The sequence below is a fragment of the Petaurus breviceps genome, unplaced genomic scaffold, assembly GCF_028583685.1.
Source record: "Petaurus breviceps papuanus isolate PSGF00001 unplaced genomic scaffold, PetGlider_PUasm1.0 90903, whole genome shotgun sequence".
NCBI lineage: Eukaryota > Metazoa > Chordata > Mammalia > Diprotodontia > Petauridae > Petaurus > Petaurus breviceps.
This window is the reverse complement of record NW_027187376.1, coordinates 18,111,667-18,126,201: the sequence shown is the minus strand read 5'-3', so window position 1 is coordinate 18,126,201 and position 14,535 is coordinate 18,111,667. Positions and strand designations below refer to the sequence as shown.

At 33.9% G+C, this 14,535-nt stretch overlaps 1 protein-coding gene across 12 annotated transcripts in view; it reads left to right on the top strand.

Annotated features, from left to right (window-relative positions):
- Positions 1 to 14,535, top strand: part of ABI2 (abl interactor 2) — a 144,740-nt gene that overhangs the window by 43,472 nt on the left and 86,733 nt on the right. For 6 of the 12 annotated variants that reach the window (XM_069075317.1, XM_069075314.1, XM_069075313.1 and 3 more), the window contains exons 3-4: positions 8,842 to 9,018; positions 11,335 to 11,352. In XM_069075317.1, the coding sequence (XP_068931418.1) occupies positions 8,842 to 9,018; positions 11,335 to 11,352 (195 nt within the window). The remainder of the gene's footprint in view (positions 1 to 8,841; positions 9,019 to 11,334; positions 11,353 to 14,535) is intronic. The other 6 variants (XM_069075316.1, XM_069075318.1, XM_069075315.1 and 3 more) reach the window with 1 other exon arrangement.

Sequence of the window (14,535 nt, the reverse complement as noted above, 5' to 3'; positions counted from 1 at the left end):
AGGAGGAATATTGAGGAAAGACCATTAGATTTGGAAATTCAGAGATCACTGGTAACAGCTGAGAGCAGTTTCAGTTGTGTGCAGACTATTATAAGTACTAGGGAATTTCTAAAGTTTAGGAACTTGTAGTTCCACAAACAAAAAATACAGAATGGTGCATGACTGCAGAAGAGGAATGTGCAAAAATGTTGTGTGATATTCAAAGGGAAGACAGGTCATTGCCAGCTGTGGAGATCAGGGAAGGTTTCTTGAAATAAGTGGTAGTTATTTAATGAATGGCATATAAAAGATGAGGAAGAATTGAATAGGCAGAGTAGGTTTAGGAAGAGAAGACCCCATTACTTTTAGTCTTCAACGAAAAGTTGACTATATACATATGGGGTTGTTACAGATAAAGGGATTCAGGCTTTAGGAAGGGATTGAATAAGGTGAAGATGAAGGTTGTTTTAGCTATCATTTCTTCAGTACTTTAAAACTGGCAAAGCACTTTACATACATGATCCCCATTTAATCTTCTGACAGTCTTTGAGGGAAGTCTTACAGGTATTAATCATCCCCATCTTAGAGATAAGGTAGCAGACTGAGAAAAGTTGAGTGACTTTTACCTACTAAAAGTAAGATGTGGGATTTGAATTCAGAGCTTTCTGACTTGAAGTCTAGCAGTCTATCCACTATACTTTGCTTTTCTGTACTCTTGATTCTGAGATCTTTGAATTCATAAGGTTGAGTAGAGACTTGTTAGGGATAGAGAGAGGTCTAGGATTATGAAGTATCAGGTATATGATACATTTAGCTTTGTTTCTTTGTTCCCTAGTCCAACGATCAGGCACCTATCATTTTCTGCTTTCTTTGTATGGACCCTGCCTTTATTTCTTTTTGTTTCAAGTATCTGATCCTCCTGTCTCTTGCTGAAAATTCACTCCTGAGTTAACTAGTACCTATCTTTAACTTTCCACATTTCTTTCTTCTCTAATCACCTCAACCCATCTCCTTTAGCCCTGCATCCATCTCAGATACAAGAATCAAAATCATTCTTAGATTGAGTGAAAATGGAAACTTTATTAATACTACCATCCTCTTTGCTTAAAAGTTGTACAAGAAGCACTCTGTGGAAATAAAATAAAAATCAAGTACCTATCGGTTAAACATACTTAATTCCTTAAACACCATCGCATGTTGAAAAACAAATTTAAAATTATGGATAGAATAACTGTATAGTAATTGTCTTGAAAGAACAAGAACTAGTTTGAATACTATGTGGTTTGTAACATGTGAATGCAGATCTTAAATTACTTAAAATTTTAATAAAATTTCTGTTGTCACTTGAGCAAAGCATTGTTAGTATAGGCTTTTGGCCTGGTATATGTCTCATAATAAACTGGACACATTAATAGGGTTCATTAAAATTGAATAGTACCTCTGCTTTTTTTTTCTGGAATTTCTCCATCATTTGTAAGCAGTATTTTATGAATGTGTGCCCTAATAATATTGAAAGCTATTTGTTTTTGTTTGTATGGGGTGCTCTATAGAATGCAATATCTATAGTCTTCATAGGTTGCTATAGCCAAAAAAATCCATCATTCTGACTAATGTGATGATGTTCTCTGAGATTAATTAGACTGGAGCTCAGGTGACAGAGGAACACTCCATTGCTAGACCCATACTTGAAACCTTTCTTTGTTGGTAGATCCCTTGTACCAAAGGTAATGGTTTACTGGCACAGACTTTAGAAACATACCTCTTGGGGTGACTAGGTGGTGCAGTGTATAGAACACCGGCCCTGGAATCAGGAGGACCTGAGTTCAAATCCAGCCTCAGACATTTAACACTTACTAGCCATGTGACCTTAAGTCACTTAACCCCAATTGCCCTGCCTTCCCTCCTCCAAAAAGAAAAAAAAAACATACCTGTGGATATATAGGTTGATATTAATATTAAAAATAATTCATATAATCAATCAATAAGCATTTATCAAGTACCTGTTATATTCCAGGCACTGGACTAGAGCACAATGAAATGTTCTTTCCTGTCAAAGAGCTTGCATTTCAACAGGAGAGGCAACATGTATAGGTGCACATATAAAACAAATATAGAGTACCCTAACCTTGGGAGGTGTGGCACTGGCATCCAGGGGGATCATGATAAGCACCATTATTACTAGTAGAAATATTATAAGAGGCAGAGAATAGATTGAAATGCTTTCTAAGTTTGGAGGACAGGCAATGCAAAGGCACAGAGATGGGCAGTGGAGTGTCATGTGTGAGGAGCAGTAGGAAGGTTACCTGGACTAGAGCATGTGTGGCATTGATTAAAATGTAGTAATGTTGGAATGGTATTGTGGGGATCAGGTTGAGGAGAGCTTTAAATGCCAAACTGAGGAGTTCATATTTGAACCCCTAGGTCAGAAGTAGGGAACCTGCGGCCTTGAGGCCACATATGGCTCTCTAGATCCTCAAGTGCAGTGCTTTGACTGAACCCAAATTTCACAGAATGCATTCTAGAGACCACATGTGGCCCTCTAGGTCCTCAAGTGTGTTCCTTTGACTGAATCCAAACTTCCCAGAATGCATTGACCTCAAGGCCTCAGGTTCACCACCCCTGCCCTAGGTAATTGAAAACCATTAGAGTTTATTGAGGTTGGGAGATGGTGAAATAGCTACACCTCTGCTTTCCAAAAAGTACTTTGGTGGGTGAGTGGAGGATGGGTTGATGAGAGATTTGAGTCAGAGACACTAATTAGGAGACTATTGCAAGGGTGCAGGAGATAGATGATGACGACCTCAACCAATGTGGTAATTGTGTGACTGGGGATAAGGTACACAAGAAATGTGGAGATGGAAAAAACTACATTTGGCAATTGGATTGGCTATGTGGGGTGAGTGAGAGTAAGAAGTTGAGGATGTCACTGAGGTTGTGAACCTGGATGTCTAGAAGGATGATCTGAACTCTTTTGTTCATTTTCATTTCTTAATCCTAAACCATATTTTCCAACATGTTTTCACTACAACAATAGTATCAAGGAGGAGTAAAAGATGCCTTGCTTTGTTAGGACCTTGTTGAGATGAGAGAATATAAATTTGTAGAACACTTGACAGAAGGTTGAAAACTTTCTTTGGTGCTGATCAGCAGCAGGTGAGTAGGAGTAGAGGAGGCACATGGCGACAGGAATCCAGAGTGGACTTTGGTAAGACATGAGCATTGATGAGACTGGTGGCAAAATGCTCAACCAAGGTGAACGGCCTTTTGTGAAATGTCATTGCTCTCTTGAATTGCAAATGCTCATGAAAAAGAATATATGTATTTAGTGTTGAATCTTCACTTATCTGAAGATTTTATTTCTATTCCCATTAAGTAAATAAAGGCCGTTCAATTTATGATATGATTTAAACCAAAATTGTGACAAACTTTAAATGTATTCTGAATATGGACACAGGTTTTGAAAACTGTTTGATTACTACAAGTAAAGCCAATCTAGGTATCTTGCTTCCTAGCTTGTCTGAACTTAAAATCATTGGTCAGGTACATTTATCTCAAGGTAGTTTGGAAACAGTAACAGTACTAAGCATGATTTTTTAGGCAATGGTAAAGAGCAAGAGAAGTAAGAAGGTTCATTTATCTTAACATCTGGTTTAATTTTAGTCCCATAGTACTTATTGATCAAGCTCATGCTGCAACAGCTAACAGATAACAGAGGGGGAATTAAAAGGTTGATAAATTTTAGGAGGGGCAGTTGGTATTTCTTGAGGACCTGTATAGAAACCATAAAGTTTTGAACTAGATTATTTCTAATCCCAGCATTATTTCTCTGTATTATGAAAGATGAGAGAATTGAAATCTGAAGTTACATAACTATTTAATGTGAGAGCTGAGACAGCTAGTTTTTTTCCTAGTCTGTTTCCTTCCTTCCTTCCTTCCTTCCTTCCTTCCTTCCTTCCTTCCTTCCTTCCTTCCTTCCTTCCTTCCTTCCTTCCTTCCTTCCTTCCTTCCTCCCTCCCTCCCTCCCTCCCTCCCTCCCTCCTTCCCTTTCTTCCTTCCTTCTTTCTATCTTTTCCTCTTTTTTTCCTCAGTCTCTCTTTTTTTTTCTCCCTCCCCCTGTCATCCTTCTCGCTCTCTCTCCCTGATCCTCCTTCTTGCTCTCTCTCCCCATCCCTACTTCTCGTCTCTCCCTTTCCTTCCCCCTCTCTATTTCTCTCTCTTTCATTTCTTTGAGGTAGAGAGCTCTTCAACTGTACTGCAACTTTCTTGGGGAGAAATAAGTTTGATGACATGTGTCAGAGGTTGGACTTCAACCTAGGTCTTATTGACTCTAAAGCCAAGTTTATCTCCTCACCCATGTTCCTTCTTCTAGTGAACTTTTATAAAAGATCACATTTATCTAGGTGGCAAAAGTGGCAAAATTTTTAAAGAATAGTTTTCATAAACATTGTTATTCATGTAAAGTAGAGTCCCTAATTAATTTCATTTATGTCTTTAAGTTTGCAAAAATGAATAATCAGCCAATTTCATATTCATATTATTAATAATTTTGATTTACTTGATGAACAGTCTATAATTTATAGTACTTTTGTAATTTAAATATTCACTAGACACTAAAATTAAATTACTGGTCTAAAATTGAGACATAAAGATTAGAAAAACAAACAAAAACCAACCAAAACCTAGTCAAGTTAATCCACTCTACCTGTTTGATTGCAGATTTTTTCCCACACTGATGGGCAGCTATCTGAGGTAGTGATATCCAGTACAATCAACTCTCGATTATCTATGGTAATGAGAGCCAACAATTGCATGGATAATCCTAAAACTATAGTTTCAGCCTCCCTTCCTACCATCTGCTGTGGCCTGAGCATGTGCTTGGGTCTTTTGGGGAGAAATGTATTTGGGGTGGGGGTGGAGCCTCAGGCTGGCATGGGAGCTGGGTGAGAATATGATCATTCCACTTTGGCCAGAAGGGTCCTGGAACTGGGACTGTGTGGTTGGAGAATCTGGGAGTGAGGGGGGGCCTGCAGCATGCGGAGTGGCTTTGCAGCAGCAGTTAGAAGGATGGGATGGCCAGTAAATAGTAGGTTATGGGAAATCATCCCATTTGCAGCAGGGTCTTGGCCTTGCTTTTCTGGTTAGTGGGATGTTGAAAGACCATTAGAGGGCAATGGTAGCAGTGGAGTAATGCACTAGCTCAGTTTTGCTTGCTGGCCACCCATATTTTTTACTTGCCACAGGTGTGTGCTAATCTGTAGATTAGACGTAAACATGAAGCAGAGTTTATTTTGAATAAGTGACTGATTTTAGGGATTAAGGATAAATTTGTAGTTATAGTTTTTAGGGATTTAAAATCTTGCAGGTCAATTTTTAACTTTAAACTTAGCACTTTAATGTAATACAAGAGCCTTATGTTATTGGTGTAATAAAATCAGCGTATTATGAAGTTGCAAAGTAGGTGTGCTTATATATAGCTCTGAAATTGACAACTAGTTATAATCTGATAACCTTTCTTTAAAACAAATGTTATTCACTAATTTTCTTCACTTATGGTCAAATAAATTGCATTTTTAATATGCTTAATCCTCTTGAAAATCTGGAAGTGCATAATTTTACTCAGAAGTGTTTGTTAAAAATAAAAACAAACAAAAAAACAGGATTATAAATTACTAAAAATTATGTGAAAAGTTATAATTTTCAGCTGTTTTAAATGAACATTTTTTTTTGTTCTACGAGATAAGCAACTTAAAAGGGTGCACTTGTTCTGAGGTAAATTACAGTATCTCAATTTAAAAACTTTTGCCCGTCTCTATTTTACAATCTTAAAGGCTAAAATATTTTAATCTTTTTATTCAAAGTGTTACAAAAATTTATTATTTGTAATGGGCTACTATTTTAGGGTCCAGTTTCCTGTTATGTTTGTATGACCTTACACTTTTATTGTAACCAGTAAGATTTTAATGGTACTTTTTTCATTTATAAAATTTTTGTAGGTCGAATAAAATGATTCTTCTAATTTTATAAGATGATAAATCTTAAAAGAAGTACGTTTGAATATGGTTCAAATAGTAACATGAACTGATGGCTACTTGATCGTTTATATTGGACTGAAGAATATCTGTGATCTAGTATCATGAATGTTACAGTTTTAAATTAGTGTAACCATATATCTTTTCCATCTTTATCTACTGTCTATAATGTTATGAATAAGTTAGATCAGGTAGAAATTATTTTCTGAGGATTTACATTTCCAGAAACTGTCCATAGACAATTTACTGAGAGGTTCAATCCATATGTAATACTTGTCCCTTCTAGATTTTACATAGCCCAGTTAGACATAGTTATTTTAGAAATCACTTTCTTCTTTTAGAGCAGCAGTTTTATGCTTATTTATTTTCATTTAATTTTAGTATTTAATTTGGGTTGTATGACTCTGGGCAAGTCACTTAACCTCTGTTTGCCTTATTTCATTCAACTGTAAAATGGGGTTGGTAGTATCACCTACCTCCCGGAGTTGTTTGGATTAAATGAATTATTTGTACAGATCTTAGCACAGTACTTGACATAGTAGGCACTATATAAATGCTACTTATTGTCGTCATCATCATCATCATCATCATCATCATCTTTGGGGGAGTAGTTGAAATGAGTAAGATTTTTCTTGAAAAAAAATTCAATTTCTGATGATTAAATGAAATGGTTCCATTTACCTAAGAACCATTCAGCAAAAACTGCTGATTATCAAATATTCCTCAACTGCTTCAGAGTTGGAGACACTTCAGTGTATTCTGGTATCATTGCTGTTAAGTTTGTCTTCTATTGAACAACTGGCCTCTTTTAACCAAATGTAAACTTTAAAGATTATATTTTTACCTTTAAAAATAAACAAACTCCCCCCAAATGATTAAATGCTTAAGTGTTAAGGTAAGAGTTCATTAATCTTTAACTTAAAAATATACATTTGTGTTGGGTGGTCTGGACCTTTACTACTTTTGAAATTCATATGGATATAGAGAATAGAGGGGGGAGTGGGCTTGGCCTTTTTTGGATTTTGATGTTATTGCTACAGCTTAACCTCTGAATGACAAACATTTATGCTGTTTTTGGAGGGCTGCTTAACAATATGACTATGGTCACTTTATGTTTTCTTTCTAGTATATGATTACATCTTTTTATGTCAAGACCTTTTTCTCTAAAGTGGCACAATAAATGTTAGTAAGTTACTTTTCTGAGAATTTACTAAGCAAAATCCAGAGATTTTAAATGTTTCATTATTAAAAAGCCTGTTTTAATGTTTCTGAGTGTTTTATTTTGTTTTGTTCTTTGGAGGGAATGGTTGTGGTGAATGGAGGTATTCCCAGTTCCCAGTAAAGCCTTATTATCTTCTTTAATGTTTAGAGGAACATCTTGGGGCAAGCATAAAAATGCAGCATTGGGGAACATAAAAAAATAAGTTATTTAGAATTAAAAATAACACATTAGCATTTTAGAAACCTAAATTTGAACAAAAACTTTAAACTTCTGATTGTGGAATCAATATATATATATGTGAATGTGATAGCAGTAAGGTAAAATAACTCAAGGTGTCCAGCATTTTTTCATTCTTCTGAACATTGACAGAATCATCATAATTATCATCATCAAAACATTTTTAAGTCTCTGTCTAAATTTGGTGCTGTGATAAGAGTGAATTAAGTAAATATAATTCCTGATTAAGAATTTACAAAGACTTGACATATATGACAATCATGGCTGCAGTGCATGCTTTATATGTAAGGTTGTGAATAAATAAAAAATATGGGAAGATTGTATTGTGAAAAAATACCATAATATTTTCAGGTAGTTGTAGAAGGTAAGTCCTGATTTTGGAGTCATAGGACCTGAATTATAACAGTGACTGCCACTTAACACCTTTGAGACCTTGGGCAAGTCATCAGCTTTTAACTCTTTTACCTGTAAAATGAAAGGGTTAAACTAGAGGACCTGTAAGGACCCTTCTTGTTCCAGACTGAAGATTTAGTGATCTTATGTATTTCACTGAGGATGTGGGGTATCTTGATTTGTTCCAGTGAATCGTGGTAGTAATGGCAATGGCAGCTGAGGAAGTAGTGGAATCGGGTTGGAGGCCATTGCAACAGAGGAGAGAGAACATGTAAATGTAACTTGTCAAAGAAGCAGATTTAGTAGATGAAAAGGGTAGGCATATTAGTAATTATCACTTTTCTAGAAATTAATTCTCTCATCCTAGCCATAGAAATTTAGCAAATTAAATATGTGTTCTGTACTATATTAAGTATAATGTAAGTATCTCATAGACAAAACAAGTAGATTGATGAAGTATTCAATATATTCAAGTGAAATTATTGAACTACTTAATGCTTAATGTTATGTTAAAAAAATAGGAATCTTTGCTGAACTAAAATACGTCTTTAAATAGAAGTAGAATATAGACAAATTTTCTGCTTACATTAAATTAATTTTATTAGTAAATGGGCATTTTATCATTAGTAGGAAGTTTACTGGGAATTTGCTAAAATTTGACTAAAAGTTTTGTGACATTTAACATCTACTACTTTAATGTGTATTGGGGAATATTAAGTAGAGAAATATAATTCTCACAGTTTAAAAGAATTTTCTGACTAGACCTGAAATAGGTATAATTCACTACCTATATGTGATGATGACTTTACAGCATGGAAATTTGGGGGAGAAACATAATATAGATACAAAAAAAATTATCACATTCACATTTGGTATAAAATCATTATATAAGTATATTTTATATTCATGTATATGTATACGTATTTACATACACATACATACAAAAGATATTTTTTGTTTTTTTCACATTGTATTTTACAGACGGTCGATATTCATAAAGAGAAAGTTGCAAGGAGAGAAATTGGTATTTTGACTACCAACAAAAATACTTCCAGAACCCATAAAATTATTGCTCCAGCCAACTTAGAACGACCAGTTCGTTACATTAGAAAACCTATTGATTATACAATTTTAGATGATATTGGGCATGGAGTAAAGGTATGTACCATGTTTGTCAAAAGTGATTGAGAAAGTTTTAGAAATGGAACACCTTGATTATATATTATTTTCTTTTCTTCTTGTAGTATACTAACAGGTTCTGATCTTTCTAAAGCTATAAAATTCCCTTTCCTGCTGCTATTTACCTATTTTACCTATCTTTTTATAATTGGTGCTTATCCTTTAAGGTTACCTAAATTCTCAAATTAAAAATTAGTCTTCTTTGCATAAATTGCATTGCTTTAATCTGTTATGGTAATAATTCATGTGATGTGGTGTATGAATGTCTTAATCTTCCAATAGTAGATTTTAAATTCTTGAGTATACAAATTATTCATATTATGATTGACATTCCATTTAGAAAATTTGTTAGCCAGGTTTTTGACTTCATTTGTAAAAAAAAAAATTTTAGGTGAAAGACCCCTTTGAATTTTTTCAAAATAATTTTTAGACACCAAGGCTTTTAAAAAATAAAAACTGTACATGTAGTAGATAAATTATTGCCATTGCTTTTATGTTAATTTCAACTTAAAGCCATAAAAGCAGTTAAAAAATATTAAACTACATGTTTTATATAGATTGATTCATTCAACAGATACTTGAGCTCCTACACCATGCAGAGGCTGATGCTATACGTAGAGGACGTAGAGGATAAGGATGGAGTACAGAATACAAAGAAATATAAGACATGGTATCTGCCATCAAGAAATTTTACTTAACACATTTTTATTAAGTGACAACCTCATGCAAGGTACACTCTACTAACTCCTAGGGACCCTCTGTCTTGGAAGCTTATATTCAGAATTTGTCAGCATTAAGATTTTTTAAAAGATCTTTTGTATAAGTGATTCAAAGTGTAAAGATTAAGGTAAGAGATTCCAAGATTGGATAGCCATTCTTTTTTCTCATGTAAAATGTTACCTATGAGGAGGAAAGAATTATTATGCTTATTATTTCTTGAAAGAAATCAGTTGTTCTTTTATATCATCTTCAAAGTAGTATATAAGACAATGACATTTTTTTGCATGAGTAGGCATTTTATAATAATTCACTTAATTACACAATGAAATATAACCTTTTAAAATATGACTTTGAAATTAAAATAGTTAAATGTTAAGAAAGTGAGAGAAAATGAGGACGTTTTGTTCTGAACTTGTAATAGATATAGCCATTGATTAAATAAAAAGCAGAGAATTCTGTGACTTCCATCTTTGTAAGCTTAACACAGTCACTTAATAAACACTTTGATTACATGTTAATTTTATAAAAATTTAGGATTGTATATACAATTCATGTAATTATGAATAAACATAATTCATGTAATCTTTGTTAGTAATTGGACAAAAATGAATACCATTCTAGTTAGAAATAAAATGAAATCTTTTCCCATTTAGTTTTCATCAGAAAGTGAAAATGTAACAACAAAAAGTGTTGTGTGTTAAATCCAACATCAGTATGGGGAGTCCCCAAGATTAAGAGGTGACAAGGCTGCCTAATTAGGGGGGTGATCTGACATAGGTTGGAAAAGCAGAGCAGGTTAAAGCTTCCAGGGTGATCAGTGGTGGAAAGGAGCCATGAGTTCACTTCTAGTTTGGGTGAGATAGGGAGACCCATTTTCCCTACATCCTGTTTCCCCTGATAAACAAATATAGCCTTCCTAACTCTAGAAATATTTTAATTTACTATGATTTACTATAATTTTCAGGAATTTTGTTTTAGTGTAGACCTGAGTATATTTAGGTTGCTCTACAAGAAACATTTACTAAACCATGTGCAACCCAGGCAATTTCAGTTTTTGGAAAGGTAATTAATAATGAAAATTTAATCTAGCTTGGAAAACCTGTTGTGATTTATCAAAGATTAGAAGCAAGTAAGAATACCTGGAGTACTACCTAATTTTAATAATGAAAAGACACTTAGAGAACATAAAATAATGAATTTGTGCTTTACAGTTTCAGTGAATAAGATGTGATTACTTTTCATTTCTTGTTTTGTTCTCAAAGTGTTAGTGCTATAGGATTCCAGATTTTTCACTTGTGAATCTGTTAATTGGGAACTTGTATATAGTTAAGTACTTTTAAGTTTTGAATGAAGCAGTGTCTTTTAAATCGTTTCATCTTTAATAATCTCCTGTTCATGACACATTCTGCTTTAAATCACTCTTTCTATGATCTATTGAAACATTATTTTGTTAATGCTGAATGCTTAACTTTGTTTTTCTTTCTTTTTTCCTTTCTCTTCATATCCTGAAGTTCCAACTAACCTTTCAATGCTTTTTTTCCTTACCTCTTTTATTTGCTCCATTTATGCATTAAGTGGTTGCTTAGATTTAAGGTAAGAGATTCCAGGGCTGGATATCCATTCTTTATTCTTATACAGAATGTTACATATGGGGAGTAAAGATACATCGCTGATCCTTCAAAGAAATCACTTGTTCTCTGTCATGTCTTTCATATCTTGTCTTCAGAGTAGTAGGTAAAACTATGACTTTTTTTAGATGAGTAAGCAGTTCATAATGATTCATTGAATTACAACAACCATAACCTTCTAAAATATGACTTTGAAAAATTAATCTAGTTGAGTGTTAACAAAATGAGGACTTTTTTCTTGAATTTGCAAGAGGACTAACCATTGAAGGAGAGATCTGTTATCATGTTTTATTCCTCCCCCTGTGTAATGTTCTTTTTATCCTATATACGGTGTGCTTTATATATTTCGCAACTGTGTTCCACTATTTATTGTTAATGAATGTGAAATGTTCAGATGTTTATATTTTATGAAACTGAAGTGATTCAACATTTTTGTGTTTTTTTTAAAGTTGCAGTATCATAATTTTTGGGGAGGAAATACTACCCTCCTTCCTATTAAGGTATTTCCTTAATTTCAATAAAGCTTCTTTTAATGGAACTTTTAGAGCATTGAAAGTCATGATATGTAAAATGTAAAAAGTTACACACTGCTAAAAACTTAGAACAAAATGTAGATTGAGAAAATGGTTTCTTTTGTAATTTGTTTCAATAGTATTTCAGTATTTTTTTGAAATTCCAGATGAGTTGAAGAAATTGTACAATAGATCTTGACAAAACATTATTTCCATTCTTTTTCTTCATTTCCCCCCCACATCTCCATTTTAACCTTTCCCTTTTCTCCTGCATTTTTTGTTCTGCGAATTTATAAAATTATTTTTAGTTGATAATACAGTAGATAGGAAAATGAATTATAGCCCCTAAAATGTTGCTATGAGAATCCTCTTAATACTATTAACTTTATAGGACTGGTCTATTTTAACTCTGAATTTTCATGTCCTTAGAATTTCATGTGAAAACATTTACTATTTAGCAGCATGATGTAATTTTAAGGAAATCTTTGTGTAGGTTCAGTAAGTTTTACCACTTTGTATAAGCCAAAGAAAAAATACACTCCATTACAAATAAGTGGCAGATTCTTTTTTATTTATGAGGAAAAACAACTTTGTTTTTCTTTGAAAGTAAAACTTATTTTATACATAGAATAGTGCAGCTTTGTTTATATTTTCTCCTCTCATCCCCTTGTTAATCTGTCTGCCTGATTTTCTTATTTGAGCTCCAACAAGAGAACTTCCTTTGGCATTATTTATGTTATGTCATACAGATCTCAATATATGACCTGAAATCCCACTATATCAGACCTTTCACATTCTTTTATTTAGTTGCAAAGACTCCTGCTTGCCTTTCAATTTTCCCAACAATTAAAATTTTTTTTCCAATTAATAAACATCTGACCTCTTTCCTACCCCTTACCTTTCCCTATCTGGGGTTATGGGGTTAGGGGACTGTGGAGTAGGGGGGATAAAAAACAACAGGAAAAACCTAGCAACAAGCATGTAGTCAAGCAAAACACATTCCGAGGTTAATAGTGTCCAAAAGTGCTTATCTCACTCTCCATAACTATTCTATCAACTCTTTGTCAGATTCTAAATCAAGGGTCTTCTGAAATCATGACCAGTCACTGTATTGATAAGAGTTGTTAAATCTTTCAGAATTGGGTTTTTTACAATGTTGTTTTAAAATACTTTCCTGTCCCTTCTTCCTTTTGCCTCCATCTAAAGTGAAGTTCAAGTGGCACCCTCCCCCTTTATTGAATGTACTTCTGCTTTTGCCCCACCATCATGTGAGCTATGTCCCTGCTTTTCTACTCCTCTCTTCCTTAGCTTAACCTTTACCCCACTTTTTTTCCTTTTAAGATCATCAAAATTTTCTAGCTACTTGAAGTGTTTTTGACTTTGAACTGGAACCTCTGGACGTTGTCCGTCACAGTCAGGAGTTCTTATTTTGGACTTTCTTTCAAGAGGAGACCAGTGAATTCTTTCTGTTGTCAGTTTGCCCTCTGATTCTAAGAGGTCTGGGCAGTTTTCTTTCAAGATTTCTTGAAATATGATATATAACTTCATCTTTTTTTCATGAGTTTACAGTAATCCAGTGATTCTTAAATGATCTCTTATCTCTTCCAGGCTAGTTGTTTTTGATACTTTATTCAGTCATTTGATTTTGTTTTGTTGTTTCTTGTTGTCTAATGGAGTCATTGTCTTCTTTTTAGTCTTTTCTAATTTTCAGGGAGTCTGTTTACTGGGTTACAGTTCTGAGATAAAGAGTTAATATACATTTCTATGTTATATGGATTTTGGTTTACCCTGATCAGTTTGGATTTCCAAGGTTTTAAAGGATGTGCCCTAGACCAATGGCGTCAAACTCAAATAGAAAGGATCCCTATGGGCAGAATATTGACTTAGAAAACCACATATTTGCATCATCTCTATTTCATTGTTTTATTTTGTTTTGTTTTGGTTAAACATTTCCCAGTTATACTGTAATCTGGTTCAAACTCTTGAGTCTGACACCTCTACCATAGACTAAAATTTTACTTTGAGTTTTACTTATCATAGCATGGAGGGCAACCCAGGAATCCTGACGCTTATTTCAATGGAGTGGAAACTCCTGGTAGGTAAGCTAGAAGGATATAGCATATGGGATGGATGGACTATATATCATGTGAAGAGCAATTTATCTCATCATCTGCTGCTAAACTTACTGTGTAATGTAACTTATGAAGATAGTCTACAGTTTTAGTGCAAGGTGCTATATTGAATTATGGCATCTTAGCAATATATAGAGTATATTTACATATTGCTTTATGATTTGCAAAATATTGAACATATAGGAACTTATTTGGTTTACAGCTACCCTAAGGGATTGTTGCCTTAATTATAATCATTGCCACTGTATAACTAGGGGAATTCAAATTAGTGATTTTCTGTGACTTGTCAGTGGTCCCCAACTAGTCATTGTCAAAACTGAATATAGAACCTTGTTCTCTCAGAATCACAGGTTCACCCCTCTTCCTACTCCAACATACAACGTCTCCACTAAAGTTAGAGAAATATATGAATAGCATACAGAGTGACCATGTATCAAAATAAGACAAGAATTAGGAATGCAAACCGTAGGCAGGTTGAGGCTTCCTCGAGGTTTTATTGCTGAG